At 35.4% G+C, this 18,433-nt stretch overlaps 1 protein-coding gene across 1 annotated transcript in view; it reads right to left on the bottom strand.

The window, feature by feature from the left end:
- Positions 1-3,379: 3,379 nt before the first annotated feature.
- Positions 3,380-18,433, bottom strand: part of LOC306860472 (MICOS complex subunit mic25a-like) — an 80,514-nt gene continuing 65,460 nt past the window's right edge. Inside the window, exon 9 of the mRNA XM_079402206.1 lies at positions 3,380-4,133. Within this exon, the coding sequence (XP_079258332.1) occupies positions 4,110-4,133 (24 nt within the window). The 3' untranslated portion in view covers positions 3,380-4,109. The remainder of the gene's footprint in view (positions 4,134-18,433) is intronic.

Below are 18,433 nucleotides of genomic sequence, written 5' to 3'. Positions count from 1 at the left end.
ACAGAAGAAATACTTACCACAAGCAAAAATATAATAAATAATTAAAAAAGCGGATAAAGTCATTTTAAGTATCATTCATGTGCAAAAAGAATACAATATTTTCTACCAGCAAAAATAAAATGTTAAAAAAAATGATCAATGATGTTAAAAAAAGAATACAATATCCACTAAAGGCAAAAATAACATTTAAAAAAACTAATTATCAGTGAAGTTCAAAAAGAATACAAACACATAAAAACAATTATTATTAGTGATGCTCAATAAAAGTACAATATCCCCTAATACCAAAAATAAAATAAAAATCGAAATAATTATTTTCATTGATGTGCAAAAAAGATATTAACAATTTGAATAAAGTTTAAAAGACAAATCAATTTCAAAACATTTTAATATAAAAAAATTGCAACCCAAAAATACAAATAAATTAGATATTATTTATATATTATTAACTTATTGCTAATTCATCGATTTCTTTGAAGCTTTCAGTTCTTTTATTTTTAATTATTTATTTATAGCAAAAAAAAGCTTTAATTTTAAATGTCAAAATGTTTTTTTTGGGGTTTTTTTTAAAGAGAGAGAGCAAAAAAAATAAAAATAAATCAAAACAGATTATGCAACATTTTTTTAGAGGTACATTCTATACTGAATGGTCTAGTTACAACCAGTTCTTGCAAATCGACATACACAAAATACCATGTTTTCTTTCAATAGTTTGTTTGCGCTGATCAGTGCATCAGAGATTAGAAAGCCTGTGTTAGAGGTGCACAGAGATAAGCGCAGCTGCTCTAATGTGAGCGGTGTATGGCTGAGATGTCAGACCTCATTGCTGTATGATAGAGGACTTATGTTAACCTTTGGCCTTTCCCTCGCTCCTGTTATCACCTGCCATCTTGTCCTCAGCGCACAGCGCAGGGCACTTCTGTGTGACCGCTGTCTGAAGAGCCTGTAGTAGAGGTTTTCGCACATTCGCATACTTTAGCACCCCGTCTTATTACATGCGGTTTATTTTTCTAAAGCAACACAGCAGTGGTCGGCAACAGGCGGCCCGCTGGCCAAAACTGGCCCACTAGCAATAATATCTGGCCCGCGCCCGCAGCCAGATTATTTTGATAGCGGCTGGTTCTGAAATAGATCTGTCATGACAGCAACAGTTACTCACAATCAGAGTATGTGAGCGGAGCGGTGTGATTTTGAATGGAGCGAGGAGCAGATTTTTTAAAAGTCGGAGTGTCGTGGTTTTCACTCGCTCCATCACGAGTACAATTCATGCCAACGACCCGTAATATAACTGCAAATTTAGCAAGAATTCACATGTTAAACATATTTAGCTAGCTAGATAGAAAAGGATCACTCAAATCAGAAAGAATGTGAAGGCTGTGATGACTGCAGTGGACATGAGCGGGACGCTATATTTCTCAAGGAGTTTATTTGCTCTTTCTGAATATTTTCAGCTGACTTTTTTTCTCAGAATTGCGTGATAGAAACTTAAAAAAAGTTAAAAAGTCATAATTCTGAGATATAAACTCGCAATTCTGAGAATATATCAGTCTTCCCCCTCCCTCCCCCCTCAAAACTGGACTTTAACTCGCAATTCTGACTTTATAACTCGCAATTGCGAGTTTATATCTCACAATTCTGTGAAAAAAAGTCACATATAAAGATAAAAAGTCGCAATAACCTTTTTTTTATTTTTTATTCAGTGGCGGAAACGGGTTTCCATAAAACTGTGATTTCAAACATACTGAAATACTTCGACGCGGAGCGGTGTTTCTGATATCAGTGAGCGCGGAGTGATTATTAAATGTTCGGAGCGCGGAGGGGAAATTGTTGACGCTCCGCTCCGCTCACATACTCTGATCGGACACCGCCACACAAATGTGGCTTTTTGTTAATGACTGCTGCAGGATTTTACACAGAGTAACAGCTCACTACCAGTTACAAAATACACTGTAACAGTCAGTCACAGGCAATTCTGGTTGCATTTTTCATCAATTAATATCTTAAATTATCCTTTGACTATGTTCTGGCCTGCCATCTAGTGGTGATTTTTTTGGGGGGGGCCAAAAATAAGTAAATAATTAAAGCAAAAATAAGTCCAACACCCTCCTCCAACGGTTAGGAAAAGATGAGTTTGGATTTCAGGTTGACTTTTTAGACTACTGCACAGATTTAAACATGAGTTGCCACCAAACACGGTATCCATTGTTTGCCCACCAACCAAGGCAACCCGCCTCGGCTCGGCTGTATTCTTAACAAGGTAATTCCCGAGTCAATCCTGCTAGCATGGATTGAGAACCTTATTAGTCTTGACAGAGAGTTGTGTGTATTCTGACATGGAGTGTGTGTGCGCATCTGAAGCGAGTGTGGAGATGCAGTGTGTGTCAGCTGGATAATTGAGGGTTGTGTGTGTGATGCCATCTCACCATAATTGCCTGAGCTCGCATGGGAGACCCGACCATGTCAAAAGCAACAAATTGAGCTAGTGTGTGTGTGTGTGTGTGGTTGTGTGTATGACACCGAAACCGTGTCACCACTCGCGGATCAATCACGTCTTCATCTCTTCTTGCTGAGAATAATTTCATCCCATTTCAAAAATAGGTTACATTCAATCACACCACAACATTGTCAACTTCAAATAATATTTGATTTGATTAAAGGCATAGTTCATCCATAAATGAAGATTTAATTATTTTTATAATATAATAGTTTTAATATCTTATAACATTAAACAGCATTTAAAATATTATAATTATGATTTTTATATATATATATATATATATATATATATATATAGTAAATTATGATTAATAATTCTGTTACTATTACATTAATCATATAATATTAATCATATTACAAACACCAATTATAATTATTATATTTTATTGACTATGGTGCTGTCCCCATATTTAATGATTTCAACATCAACTATAACATGAAATTGTAGTAACAGTTTATATTACATTAATCATACAATAAATATTTATCACAATATAAATAATATTAATAACGTTATTATCATCATCATCATCAATTATTATTATTTTTTTTTATTGACTATGCTGCTGTCCCCGGTTGTTTCAAGGTTTTCCCATCTTTGTGTAACTGTCCCTTTTTCTGTGATTAAAATTGCAACAATAATAATAATAATAATAATTATTATTATCAATGTTATAATATAATGAATTATAATAATGTACAATAGTTGAATAGTTTAAATAAACTATAACATTAAACAGTATTTAAAATATTATAATTACATTTTGTAGTAATTCTTATTATATTGTTTATAGTATTACATTAATCATATTATAAATAATAATAATATATTTTATTGACTTACTGCTGACTATTGACTCCCCAGTTGTTTCCTGTTTTTTTTCCTGTCTTTGCGTAACTGTTCCTATTTCCTAGATTAAAAATATAACAGCAACATTATTAATAATAAAAATAATTAATGATATTAGTAGCATTATTATCAGTGTTGTTTTTTGTTTGTTTTTTACTTTTTAAAAGCTTTACAACTGTTGTTGTTAAGACAAGAACTGCTCTTAACTGCTCTTAAAAGTTACTCTTAATTCTCCTTCTGTTTTCCATAATAATCATTAAAAAAAAAAAACAGTACAAGGGTTTGGAACAACAAGGATGAATAAGATATTTTTTTGCTGAACTATGCCTTTAACTGGCAACGTCAGACAGGCAATGTATAACAAAGCAGAATTTAATTTACTAACAGACTGATTTAGTTTCAGACACTGTCAAAATGGATCTCAAGTATTTGAAAAAGGAAAATAAAAGACAAAGGCAGGACCAGCTTTGAGCAGTTATCCATTTATGCAGATATGCTTTTGCCAAAATACAATGCATAAATAAAATCCCGACAAATAAAAGTATCAGGATTTCCTGAGTGTACTCTTATAAAAAACAAGCCTTGAATGTCTATGATCCATTCTCAGCTCTGTTACAGATAATGAAATACTCATAGTGGCCTGTAATATGCAGCTTGTTCAGTACACTGGAGTGCGACTCGGAGTCCCGGGATCAGATGTAATTGGATGGAGAGGCTAAAGATTAAGCGGCCCATGAAACCCAACACACAGATGAGCGGCTCTCTATCCGAGATTCACCAACAGATTCTGTTCCGAAAGGGTGAGAGTGACAAAAAAGGGAAAGACAAAGAAATTTTAGTCAAATGTACATTACAATAATACAATTAATACTTTGCATAATTTTATAACAATTCACTGTAATTTTTACACACGTTTAGAAAAAAATCAATTCATTAATTGTAATGACTAAAGTCCTATATAAATAAAAAAAAGTATTATTTTGATGCAGACATGACAGAAATATAATATACACCTGATTATTAAAGGGGTTGTGCAAAATTCACTTTTATATGTTTGAACTAAAATGTGTCTTATCACAAACCCGCCCTGAGTGAGCTGTAGACAGTCTGCCATTGTTCCACGGTCGGAGCAGGTGTAGACAAAAATGACTCCCAAGCAATTCAGGTGTTTTGTTGTTGGATGTAATTATGAACATAGCAGTCGTCATCTACTCCCGACATCTGAGCCACTGAAGACACAGTGGATTACCTTTGTTTGTGAAGGGAATGCACCCCCCGATCTACCTAAATGTGTTTATGTTCGCACGAATCATTCGCGATTAGGGAATTGTGATTTTTTTTTTTTTTTTTTTTTTTTTTTACCCAATATTGCGATTGCGATTTAATATGCAATTATTTTTTAAAGCTTTTTATATTCTGTATTATTCAACAAAGACAAGTAATAAATCATTGTATAATATGCGGTGTTGGGCACGTTACTTTAAAAAAGTCATTAGTTATATTACTAGTTACTTCTCACAAACAGTAACTGAGTTACATCCTTATAAAAGAAACTAATTATCTGGGAAAGTAACTGTTACTTTTTTTTTTTTTTAAATGTTCAAATGTGTCAAATAACTTTTATGCCCCCAATTTTAAATATGTTAAATTAATGAAACGGTCACTAAATAGAATAAATTATTATTATAAAACATTGTACACTAATCTACACTATTTTAATGTTTCTGTGGGACAATGTGAGAGACACCCATCAAATTCAATTGATTATTGTAAATATTATCAACCCTCTACTTGGCAATAGAATCTCCATTGGCTAGTAATTTTTTTTTAGTTTATACAGGTCCTTCTCAAAAAATTAGCATATTGTGATAAAGTTCATTATTTTCTGTAATGTACTGATAAACATTAGACTTTCATATATTTTGAAATGATATACACAACTGAAGTACAATATACACAACTGAAGTAGTTCAAGCCTTTTATTGTTTTAATATTGATGATTTTGGCATACAGCTCATGAAAACCCAAAATTCCTATCTCAAAAAATTAGCATATCATGAAAAGGTTCTCTAAACGAGCTATTAACCTAATCATCTGAATCAACTAATTAACTCTAAACACCTGCAAAAGATTCCTGAGGCTTTTAAAAACTCCCAGCCTGGTTCATTACTCAAAACCGCAATCATGGGTAAGACTGCCGACCTGACTGCTGTCCAGAAGGCCATCATTGACACCCTCAAGCAAGAGGGTAAGACACAGAAAGAAATTTCTGAACGAATAGGCTGTTCCCAGAGTGCTGTATCAAGGCACCTCAGTGGGAAGTCTGTGGGAAGGAAAAAGTGTGGCAGAAAACGCAGCACAACGAGAAGAGGTGACCGGACCCTGAGGAAGATTGTGGAGAAGGACCGATTCCAGACCTTGGGGGACCTGCGGAAGCAGTGGACTGAGTCTGGAGTAGAAACATCCAGAGCCACCGTGTACAGGCGTGTGCAGGAAATGGGCTACAGGTGCCGCATTCCCCAGGTCAAGCCACTTTTGAACCAGAAACAGCGGCAGAAGCGCCTGACCTGGGCTACAGAGAAGCAGCACTGGACTGTTGCTCAGTGGTCCAAAGTACTTTTTTCGGATGAAAGCAAATTTTGCATGTCATTCGGAAATCAAGGTGCCAGAGTCTGGAGGAAGACTGGGGAGAGGGAAATGCCAAAATGCCTGAAGTCCAGTGTCAAGTACCCACAGTCAGTGATGCTGGTGTTGGTCCACTGTGTTTTATCAAGGGCAGGGTCAATGCAGCTAGCTATCAGGAGATTTTGGAGCACTTCATGCTTCCATCTGCTGAAAAGCTTTATGGAGATGAAGATTTCATTTTTCAGCACGACCTGGCACCTGCTCACAGTGCCAAAACCACTGGTAAATGGTTTACTGACCATGGTATTACTGTGCTCAATTGGCCTGCCAACTCTCCTGACCTGAACCCCATAGAGAATCCGTGGGATATTGTGAAGAGAAAGTTGAGAGACGCAAGACCCAACACTGTGGATGAGCTTAAGGCCGCTATCGAAGCATCCTGGGCCTCCATAACACCTCAGCAGTGCCACAGGCTGATTGCCTCCATGCCACGCTGCATTGAAGCAGTCATTTCTGCAAAAGGATTCCCGACCAAGTATTGAGTGCATAACTGAACATAATTATTTGAAGGTTGACTTTTTTTATATTAAAAACACTTTTCTTTTATTGGTCGGATGAAATATGCTAATTTTTTGAGATAGGAATTTTGGGTTTTCATGAGCTGTATGCCAAAATCATCAATATTAAAACAATAAAAGGCTTGAACTACTTCAGTTGTGTTGTAATGAATCTAAAATATATGAAAGTCTAATGTTTATCAGTACATTACAGAAAATAATGAACTTTATCACAATATGCTAATTTTTTGAAAAGGACCTGTATATATATATATATATATATATATATATATATATATATATATATATATATATATATATATATATATATATATATATATATATGTATGTATGTATGTATGTATGTATGTATGTATGTATGTATGTATATATATATATATACACACATACACACACATACTTTTTTATTATTATTATTATTATTTATATATACACATGTACATACAAAAGGTTTAACTAACTTAATAAAAAACAAAAATAAATACAAAATTTAAAAAAGTTTAACAAAATAAAACTAATAAAACAATAATAATAATAATAAAACTAAAAAAGACCATTTAAAAATATGAGAGAGAGAGAGAGAGAGAGAGAGAGATAGAGAGAGAGAGAGAGAGAGAGAGAGAGGACTAAAAAATAAATATATATGAAGAGTTCATTTGCAAAAACAGATAACTCCGTTTTTAACTATTCTCAAAAATCATGTTTTTTCATTGTGCATTCTAATTAATCTCAATCAAACTGCAGTTGGGTTATTTTCATTAAATAAAAAAAAATAAAAAAAAATACAGCAAACTAACACAATAAAACATAACATAATAAAAAACAAGATTTTTGAAAATAAAAAAAAACTGAGTTATCTGTTTTTGCAAATAAACTCTTCACATATAAAATAAGAGGTTAAAGCTAAAAAACTAATATAAAAATGAAAAACAAAATTAATATTAAAAATAAAAGATTGAAGTAAAAAAACACACAAAAAAATACAAAATATAAGGACCTGTATATAAAGCTTATGTTTGGAAAATGGCAGTTTTTTTAAAATATCTTAGCATCAGTCAGTCAAACATTATATGATGATATGATAATTTAGCATTAAATGATGATAGAACTTTAGTAATTAGAATAACCATGTATGAATGCATGTGTCATGTTGACTGAACTTAGGTCTGGTGGTGGTGCTTAAGATATTGTTTGTTTGCCGTTTGCACATTAATCCCTCCCACTAACGGAAAACCCGGCAGTTCTGAAAAGCTGAAGAATTCCAAAATGAACTTCGTTATTTTGACAGGAAAATACAATAAAAGATATCATTTACATGTATGTGTTAATTCTGAATGATATGCAAGACCGCAAACTGCGGGACTTAGCGTGCCAACTTGATGCTTCCTCTGAAGACTGCTTAGATGTGTTCGACTTGAACCAGCACAGCTAGACCGATCGCTGTGTGTCATCAAGCACTGCGAGAGCTATAAGAGAGCGGGCGTCTCCTTATGCTTTCTCTCACTGTACTTTGATGTCATACACAGATCGATCTTCAAGTCGAACACACCTCTTTACTCTCGTGTGTCACGTGACAGTGTGCAATCGTATTTTTTCATATCGCGATATCGCAAATGTAATTAATCGCTCAGCCCTATTCGTAATCCAGCTTCACCTACAGAAGAAGCGAGTATAAGGTATTTTTATGAATCTTTGCAAATCACCTTTCCTAATAATGCACTAGTTAGCCAGTTAAATGATGAGTACGGCTAAAGTTAGTCTCATGAGAACAGCTCATCACCCCACGGAAGAGAGGGGTGGGGTGAGCAGAGCTCATTAGCATTTAAAGGGACATGCACCGAGATATAGATATATATACAATCACATTTTAGAATAAAATGGAACACAATGGAAAATGTTAATATCCATATACCTTAAGGCTAAAACCAAAATGTAGCCTCCATAGTTTATTTAAAAGCAAAAGCAAAACCACAAGGTGATGCTCCCACATGGCTGAAACAAAACTTGGCCAAAAACAATATATTTTTTAGAGTTTACATTTAAAAAAAAATCAGTAGTCACTGCCATCACTGCCTGTGGGACTGGGGCCCACACAAACGAGGGGGTGGACTACATTGCATGGGTAATCATCACCCACTAAAGGTCAGGGCCCTTAATTCCAGTCATTCGGAGGTGCTCCATACATTACAGCGGGTGTGTGCCAGAGAGAAGGGCAGGACGAGATGGAGGGAGGACAGGGCATGAGAAGAGGAGGGAGATGAAGAGAGAAACAAAGAGAATCAGGCGAAAGGGAGGACGTTGCAATGACATCACTCAGATTCAAAGCAACTCACATAACTATTATTTCTGATTCCTGGCCTTGACCTCTGAGGCTCCTTGGCATACATGTAGACAAAGCAAAGATGCTGCAATCAAAGAGGGTGGAAGTTAATTAACCCAACCAGTCAGCAACACCAAGGGCCAGTTTAACCTCAGAGGATTTATGTTTTTCAACCCAGAGGTACAAATCAGCCTGGGTCAAGAAATCTGCGGCATTGATACCAATTACTGTGCATGGTCCTCAAAGAAATTCAAACAAATGTAAAATTGGCTTTCTGGGCGGGTTAAGGGTTTAAGTAAAAGAAGAGATCATGAAAAAAAAATGTAGCCTCCACACGTCAATGGGTGTTTCTTCAACTATGTACACTTTTGTCCCTGTGGACTTTTAGAAAATAAACTCACTTCCACCAAAGTCTCACCAAGTCCAACACTAGACACACAGGATTACAGGAGAATGCTGACATTTTTTCAGCATATAAACATTTCAAATATTTTTTTTAAATAAAATGGCACCTTGCTAAAGTTTTAATGTCATAGTTAATCATTTTTGTATCCTAAATCAGCAGTTAAATATTTTCGTATTTTTGCATAATTAAAAAAATAATAGTTTCAATAAAATTTAAGCAAAATAAAAAAAATATTCCATTCGCAACTTATATTTACCTTAATTTGGTTCATGATTATTTTACTCTATAGTATCAGGTATCGATGATAGTCAGAGATATCGCCTGTGGCTGATACCTTTGACGATAGCAAGACGATTATTATTATTATTAGGCTAGTAATACTATCTAATAAATATTAGGGCTTATTTGTTACATTGTATTTTACTTTTTCTGCATTTTTACAGTGTTGTGCGTTATAACATCACACAAGCACAATGAATGCAATGGCCAATCAGAGGCGCTCAGATGAGTCATAGCTCAAACAGCGGAGTTTCGTTGTTCAGCGTGCAATGACTGAATTCTAACTCGCAAATTCTCATCATAAACAATAAGAGATTTATTCACCATACAGTGTAGAGACACTGATCATAACGGGAGTGTTTTTAAAGTACATAAAACACGCTAGACTGAGCTTGTGATGATGATCTTTTGTAATGTAAATGTGCTTTGCTCATTTTCTGTAGCTGCTTTTAGAATAACTGAGGAAACATTAGCATTATAATTAGTAACTTACTATGTTTCTATTAAATTGTTATCATGTTCAATACAAATTCCGTCATTTTAAAAACATCAGGCTGGTTTTAGCTTTACGCTGGAATTGGTTCACTTTCCGGCAATGAAACTAAGTAAATAATTAAATAAATTAGCACAGTAATATCGTGTATCTACGATCTCACAGGCTCATGATAGGGCGATATGAAAATTGAGCATATTGCCCAACACTAATTTATATATACATTTTAAATATTTTATATTATATATTACATATGTGAGTGTGTGTGTCTCTCTCTATAACAAAGTATATTATAATAAGTATATTAAGTATAATTACAAAGTATAAAATTACTAAGTAATAAAAATATATTGAAGTATATTAATACAATATATATGTATAATTATTATATATTAATTTTATATGTATACAAGTATAATTTTAAATGTAGCAATATTTTAGGATAAAATAATAAAATATACACATTAAAGCACATGAATCGTAGGAGGAAAAAGGCATGGTGAAACATTTCCAAGATGTTTTAATGTGACCTTCATGTAACAAAAAGAAAATGTTTGTGTGTGTGTGTGTGTGTGTGTTGGGGGGGGGGGGGGGGGGGGGGGGGTCAGTTGAATCCCCCCCCGGACATAAAAACCCTTAAATACAGGCTACATAAAGGAAGAGAGATACTTTTAATTCACTAAAGCACACTCTCTATAAGTAACACAACCTACATAACTGAGTTTCTCAAAGAAGCTGCACAGCGGTCGCCTTCCACAGCTTCCACAAGGCCACTGTCAGCTCAGCAGGCTTGTATACGTTTCAATCCCTTATCGATTGAACTGTCTTTCCCTGTGGTCGAAAGCAGTCAAAACCATTGTTTGTGCAGAGAATCAAATTCTAATAACCCTCCTGAGGACCTCCTGGATCAAAATAGGGAACTATCTAGTGGTGGAGGGGAGGCTGAACTAAGAGTTTGGGATATAGAGATAATTACATTAGGCCCAACACTGAGACCTGTGGAACACCGGCCGCACCGACTGTGCCAGTGTGCTGTATTGACCTGTGGTTGATGGCGGTGTGGGTGTCATAAAAAAGGTTGAGAGCTAAGAAACTAATAACACAAATAAGACAGCTGATAGATCAATATCACAGCTGTGAATATTCCTCACAATGCATGAAGGATGAATGGTGGCAAGAAAGAAAGAATGTTTGAGTGTAAATGAGTCAAGAGTTACAGAGTAAGACTTATTTTATTTGTGCGAAACAAAAAACAGCAATATGATGCCATAAAGGAAGACTCTGTAATATGTCAAAAATGTAAGGAAAAAAAAACTACAATAAAATGATTTTAAAAACCAAAGAATATATTTCTGATGTGCAGCAAAAGATAACTAAGCTTCACAAATTAGTGAAGTGGCTTTAAGAAAAGAGCTAGAGCTAGGGATGTGCGGTATACTGGTACTGGAAAAGTACCGGTATATCATATTTCAAACGGTACGATATCATAATTTTGCTCCATTCGGTATTTCATACGCTGCAGTTGTGAAATGCACCCCAAATTGCTGCGCAACCGGTAAATGTGACAACAGAACAACACGATGGATCAAACAGATTAAACCATCAACACACCCGAAATTAATAAATGAAGTGAACAGAAGAAGTGAAATATGGCATTACTTTGGATACAAAACAGATGACAAAGGTGAAGAAACTGACCTTATTGCACCTGTATGCAAGCGTTGCTATAAATCATGTGTTGCCACAGGGACACATCAAATCTTTTTAAGCATTTGTCGCTTGCTCACCCTGATATTTTCAGAGAATTAAGAGATCGACAGGTGAGTGCATCTTTCATAAATTCTGATTTAATTTTAACTTTTATTTACAACTGATCAACGCACATACAGATGTGATACAGTAAGCTCAAACGTGCATGCGTGACACGCTAGAACCAGTGAAATTTTGGTCACGTAATATATGCACTTGCACTTCATACAATCGAATATTAACTGGACTTGAGTTGAGTAAGAGTTTTGCTATATTAATTTTAGTATCAATGATATGAAGGGAATGTTTCTGACGGGCTGCCAATGAAGCAGCCAAGAGAATGAGATTTATATTTAATGCTTTTTCTTTGGCAGAGTCTGAAATCTGAAACCAACCTGAGAGCGAGAGAAATAATAACGTGATTTTGAATATTACTTTGATTGTTAGAATAATACTTTTAATAAAGTAACATTTGTTGCATTAATTGCGCAACTTCAGTTGTATTTTTTTTCTTCAGCCTCAGTCAAAATGTAGCCTATGTTCCCGGTAGGTTTTTTTGTTACATTGAGACATTTTGAGTTTGCACAAAAGACATTTTTTACTTTTCAGTGCAGACACTGTGTGTTTGCACTGAAAAGATGAGAAGATTTGAATATATTTTCATTGTATTACTTCAGTTAGCCTATTTTTTTTTTCTCCAACATCAAAAATGTAACCTGTTCCCTGTAGGTTTTTTGTTCGTTTGATACAAAAGGTATTAAGATAAGAATCTGTTTTTATTATTATTATTAATAATAATAAATTGTTTTAAATTCACTTATCTTTTGAGGCTGGTTATTTGTAACCTATGGTATGGATTTAGTATCAATACCGAGATATTACATTCTGGTATCGTACCGAAGCCAAAATTATGGTAATCGAGCCATCCCCAGCTAGAGTAGTGAAAATTCCCATTTCTACCATCAGTGCAATAATGAAGAGTTTCCAATCAACATAAAATGTTACGAAACTGCCTGGAAGAGGACGTTGTGTCTATATCATCCTAATGCATGGTGAGGAGGAGAGTTTGAGTGGCTCTCCAAGGACCACAGTTGGAGAATTGCAGTCTCTGGGTCAGAAAACCTTAAAAAGTAAAAAGTACCCCATGTGTACAATGAAATATTCTGCTGTATTTTTGATGTGGGCCTAAATTTCTGCTGGAGGTCCTGGACATCTTGTTTAGACACATGGCATCATGGATTCTATTACATATAAACAAGTGACTGACTTTGTTAGAAATCTTATGAGTCATGTTTGGATCTTCCAACCGGACAATAATCCAAACACAAACCTCAAAAACAACACAAAAATGGGTCACTGAGCACAAAACCAAGCTTCTGCTATGGCCATTCCAGTCCTCTGACCTGAACCCTGTAGAAAATGAGTGAGGTGAACTGAAGAGAACCACCACCGTTATGGAGCTGGGAATCTAAAGGATCTGGAGTGATTCTGGATGAAGGAATGGTCTCTGATCTCTTGTCAGGTGTTCTCTAACCTCATCAGGCATTATAGGAGAAAATTTAGAGCTGTTAAACTGGCAAATGGAGGTTTCAAAAAGTATTGAATAAAAGGGTGCTGTTGTGGCCAATGTGTATTAGAGAAAAACATTTATTTCATAATGATATTTCCCCCCCATTTTAAATTCTTATTCTCAATGAACGGTTAGATTTTTGTGAATTTTTAAAATAAAAGATCAAAAGGATTAACAATGCAGATTAATTTCCACAGCCTTCTTTGATCATATTTACCAAGGGTGCTGATATTTTTGGCCATGACTGTGTGTATATGTATATGAATTAATAATATTTATAATAAATATACTACAATTTAATATAACATTTTATAATATAATATTAAGATATATTGACATACAGTGCCCTCCATAATATTGGAACAGTAACGCCAAAATTGCTCTGTTGGCTGTGGAGTCAAGACATTTGCAAATATGATTAAAATATGAATATGAGACAAAACTACAGAATGTCACATTTTATTATTAGCCGTTTCAACACAAACATGTTTTACCAAATAAAAAGAACAGCACTTTTAGAGTTCATTCCTCTCATTGATGTGAGCATAAGTATTGGGACAGTTGAACATAAGGCATATATTAAAGATTAAAAGCTATTTAGTTGCAGATCCCTTGCACACAATCACAGCAGTGAGTCTGTGACCCATAGACATCACCAGACTCTTGGTTTCATCCTTTGAAATGCTTTTCCCAGCCTTTAATGCAGCCAATTCCAATTGTTGCTTGTTTTGGGGAGTTTCTGCCTTTACTCTCCTCTTCAGCTGGTGAAATTCATGTTCAATCAGATTTAAATCTGGAGATTGACTTGGGCAATCTAAGACTTTCCATTTCTTTGCCCTTATACATTCCTTGACTGAACTGGCAGGGTGTTTTGGATCATTGTCCTGATGCAATATGAAGCACTTCCCAATGAATCTGGTGGCATTTTCTTGAATATTGGTAGGCAAGATGGTTTTGTAACCTTCCAAATTTATTATGCTACTGTCATCATATATTACGTCATCAGTAAAGTTGAGAGGGCCTGTTCCAGAGGCAGCCATGCATGCCCATGCCATGACACCACCTCCACCATGCTTTACAGATGAGGCTGTATGCTTGGGATCATTTGCAGTTCCCATTTTTCTCCACATTTTTGCTTTCCCATCACTTAGATAAAGGTTCATCTTTGTCCATAAACACAGTTCCAAAACTCTTCTGGCTCACCTTTGTGCATTTTTGCGAACTCTAATCTTGCCTTTCTGTTTTTGGTGCTGGTCAGAGGTTTGCATCTTGCTGTGTAGTAGGGCTGTGCGATTTGGGGAAAATATCTAATTGCGATATTTTTGACCAATACTGCGATTGCGATTTGATTTGCGATTTTAAATTTGCAAAGTCAAGCTTCAGCTCAATATTGTCAATAATATGCAGCACAGTATGAGTATCGTAACCCTGCTGAAAAAAAAAACAAAAAAAACAATAGAAACCATCACAGAAATTCTTACAGTTTTCATAAAAACCATTACAAAATTCCTTTTTGTTTTGGGCATTATTCCAATAGGAATTACTGTTGTTCTATTGGTTGCCATCTGCTAGATTACATCCCACCAATAGAATGCATCAAATACCAGTAGACACCATTATAGTTTACATTAAAATCAATACAATTCCCATTATAACCCTTAAATCCATTACATTTTCTATTGTGTTTTGGGAGGGGTTCTACTGTTTTTTGTTTGTTTGTTTTGTTTTTTCTGCAGGGAAGATTATAATGATATTACTACTTTTACAGAATTACTGAATTTCACAGGAAACATTTGTTTATTTTTTATAAATAAAACTATTTCTTTAGTCAATTATTAAAGTATTAGTATGTTACACGGGCTGATTTATTAATTTTTTAAGTATTTGGGATTTTAAGAACAAGTGGGAAATGTGCTGAATGTTTCATTTCATCCAAGTGAAATTGGCAAGCAGTTAGACTTAATTTACATTCGTTTTAAACGCGGAGCCAGGCGCGAGTTGACAGGTTGCGCGTGTGTGTCAGGCATCGTCCATATTGACAGATGCACTCGTGAGAGACTTGCGGAGCAGAACCGGGCGCGAAACAGTGAGTATAAAAGTATAAAAGAGCAATACGAGACAGGCTGCGTGTAAACGGCTGAGACGACGGTGAGATGTCGGCGACACGCAGAGCGGAGAGAGTATGAGAAGCATTCAGAGACACGGGCTGTGTGCGCGGTCTTCTGAATTAGCGAACATGCATTATAAACTTATTTCAAATTAATCTGCTGGGGAGATAAAATGTGTAAGATAACATTCATGTAGCCAACTAATAAAAACATCTAAAAATTTATCTTTTATTCTCCAGTACTGAAAGCAGAACCGATAAGGGAGCTCTTGATATGCGTTGTGACGCAGCTCTTGCAAATGACCATTTTTGTTCGTTGTCTGTCATTTCGAAGCTGAAGTTAAATACGTTTTTCTTTAGTTTTAATTTTCCTAACTTTCGATCTGACCCTTTTTAAAATGGTGGGCATTTACACAGTTGGCTAGAGCAGTGCTGATTGGGGAGAACAGAGGTGCGCTCACTCTATTGGTTAGTTGGTAAGTACTGTTTTGCAAATCACAATGTCTCAAATCGCGATTGCGATTCGATTAATCGCACAGCCCTACTGTGTAGCATCTGTAATTCTGTGTCAGTCTCCTGAGGACAGTAAATTGTCAGAGCATCACCCCAGCTTTCTGGAAGTTGTTGGTGATTTTACAGACATCTTTTAGGGTTCATTTTCACAGCTTTTATGATTTGTCTGTCATCAACTACTGTTGTTTTCTCAGCCGATCAGGTCGTTGCTGGTGTCACTGGTGGTTTCCAAACTCTTGATTTCTCCATGCCCTTTGTTTTTGCTATAGCTCTAATTGACTTCCTCTTTTCTTTTAGCATCCACATTGCTTGCTTTTCTCTCAAAGTCAGCTCCCTCATCTTCATCCTGGTTTGTGTGTGTCATCATCGAAAGTGTCGTATCATATAACTGATACGACACATTCCCTGCTTTTAATATCTGAAGAATTAATGCAACAGGACACAGCTGATCACTTAGAAAGACCTGTGAGGCAACTGTCCCAATACTTATGCTCACATCAGATAGAGGGATGAAACTCTAAAAGTGCTGAACTTCTTAGCTGGTAAAACATCTGTGTTCAATCACCCAATAATAAAATGTGACATTCTGTAGTTTTGTCTCATATTCATCTTTTAATCATATTTGTAAATATCTTGACTCCACAGCCAACAGATACATTTAGTCTTTACTGTTCCAATACTTTTGGAGGGCACTGTATATATGCACACACACACACTTCAAATATAAAAAATTATATAATACAAATATCCATCTATATAAAAATATATGTAATAAAATTCACAATAAAATATTTAAATTAAAGCATAATTAAAAAAAGTATAATATAACCCATTTGATTACAGAATGAATGTAGTTTCAAGTTTAACAAACCGATCCAAGAAAACCCAAATGTGAATGCAATTGGTGTTTGTTGGGGCATTGTGTACCTTTATAAACCTAAATAGCAAATTGGATGTCCACCAAAGAAAGTTATGTAACCTACAGAAACAGTCGGGCTGATGTGAGCTGCTGCCAGTGTCTCGTTCTCCTCTCTGAGGTCTTGTCTAAACTCCCCTTTCCATTAAGGGCAGACAGAGACAGCTGCTGTCGCTATGATGGCAAACAAAAGAGAAGCAGATGAAGAAGAACGATCAAACAAGACAAACAAACAAGGCCGAGAGGGAGCTCGACTCTGAACTCCGCAATGAGCAGAGCACATGAGAGGAAAAAAGGGAAAGAAATCGCCAGCAGCGACAGCGAGTTCAATCTAGGAGCAAGTTCTGCTGATTTTAACTTCAACTTCATGTTGTGCTGCTCTCTGATCTGTCTGCTTCTTTCATTTCAGCGTCAGATAAATCACACAGACACGGGTAATCAAATATGCGAGGGGAAGTACTCCACAACACATCTGGCATAAAGCACGTCCTGAATAAGGCATTTAATGAGCCTGATAAGAGCTGATCTACCTCTTTCTCACTTCACCTTTCATTAGGCAGGAAGTTTCATTGAGGCAAGTAATTTCTTTTCTCAGAAAAAGAGCCAACCTGGACAAAATACTTTAAAGGCCTATTCAAACCGAATGTCAAACTAAAATGCAAAACAAATAGGCAACAAAAGGTCTACTCACACCAAAAGCGTAACAAATATTCATCAGGCTACATTAAAACTAAATTAACTCTCATAAAAATAGGTGGTGCTAATCACGCTAATCATATTAAGCCGCACAACTGTTTTCAACATTGATAATAAGAAATGTTTCTTGAACAGCAAATCAGTAAATCAGAATGATTTCTGAAGAATAATGTGACACTGAAGACTAGAGTAATAGTGCTAAAAATTTGCATCACAGGAATACATTACATTTTAAAATATATTAAAATAGTAAACACTTATTGTAAATTGTAATAACGTTTCACAGTATTACTACTGCTACTGTATTTTTGAGCAAATAAATGCAGTCTTGGAGAGCATAAGAGACTTGTTTTTTTTGTTTTGTTTTTTAAATCTTACTAACCCAAAACCTTTACATTTACATTTATTCATTTAGCTGACGCTTTTATCCAAAGCGACTTACAATTGCTATATATGTCAGAGGTCGCACGCCTCTGGAGCAACTAGGGGTTAAGTGTCTTGCTCAGGGACACATTGGTGTCTCACAGTGGATTCGAACCCGGGTCTCTCACACCAAAGGCATGTGTCTTATCCACTGCGCCATCACCACCCCCTTTAGACCTTGGTATAAAAGATATTTTACCAATGGTTTACGCCCACTATTTCTGTTCTAAATCTTGTTCACAACAAACATTTGTTCCATGCTTGGTGTGAATAGGCCTTAACGGTTGTTCATACAACTGAAGCTGACACTGAAACAAATTGCACTCTTCAGAGCATCAGAACATGTGGATGCCGGAAACACGGACTCACACTTTATCTTTCAAACACAAGCACAATGTCAGTTACTTTCTTT

The sequence above is a fragment of the Barbus barbus genome (genome assembly GCF_936440315.1).
Source record: "Barbus barbus genome assembly, chromosome: 41".
In the NCBI taxonomy this organism is placed as follows: domain Eukaryota; kingdom Metazoa; phylum Chordata; class Actinopteri; order Cypriniformes; family Cyprinidae; genus Barbus; species Barbus barbus.
Note: the sequence above shows the minus strand (reverse complement) of the source record. Positions and strands in the feature narration are given on the sequence as shown.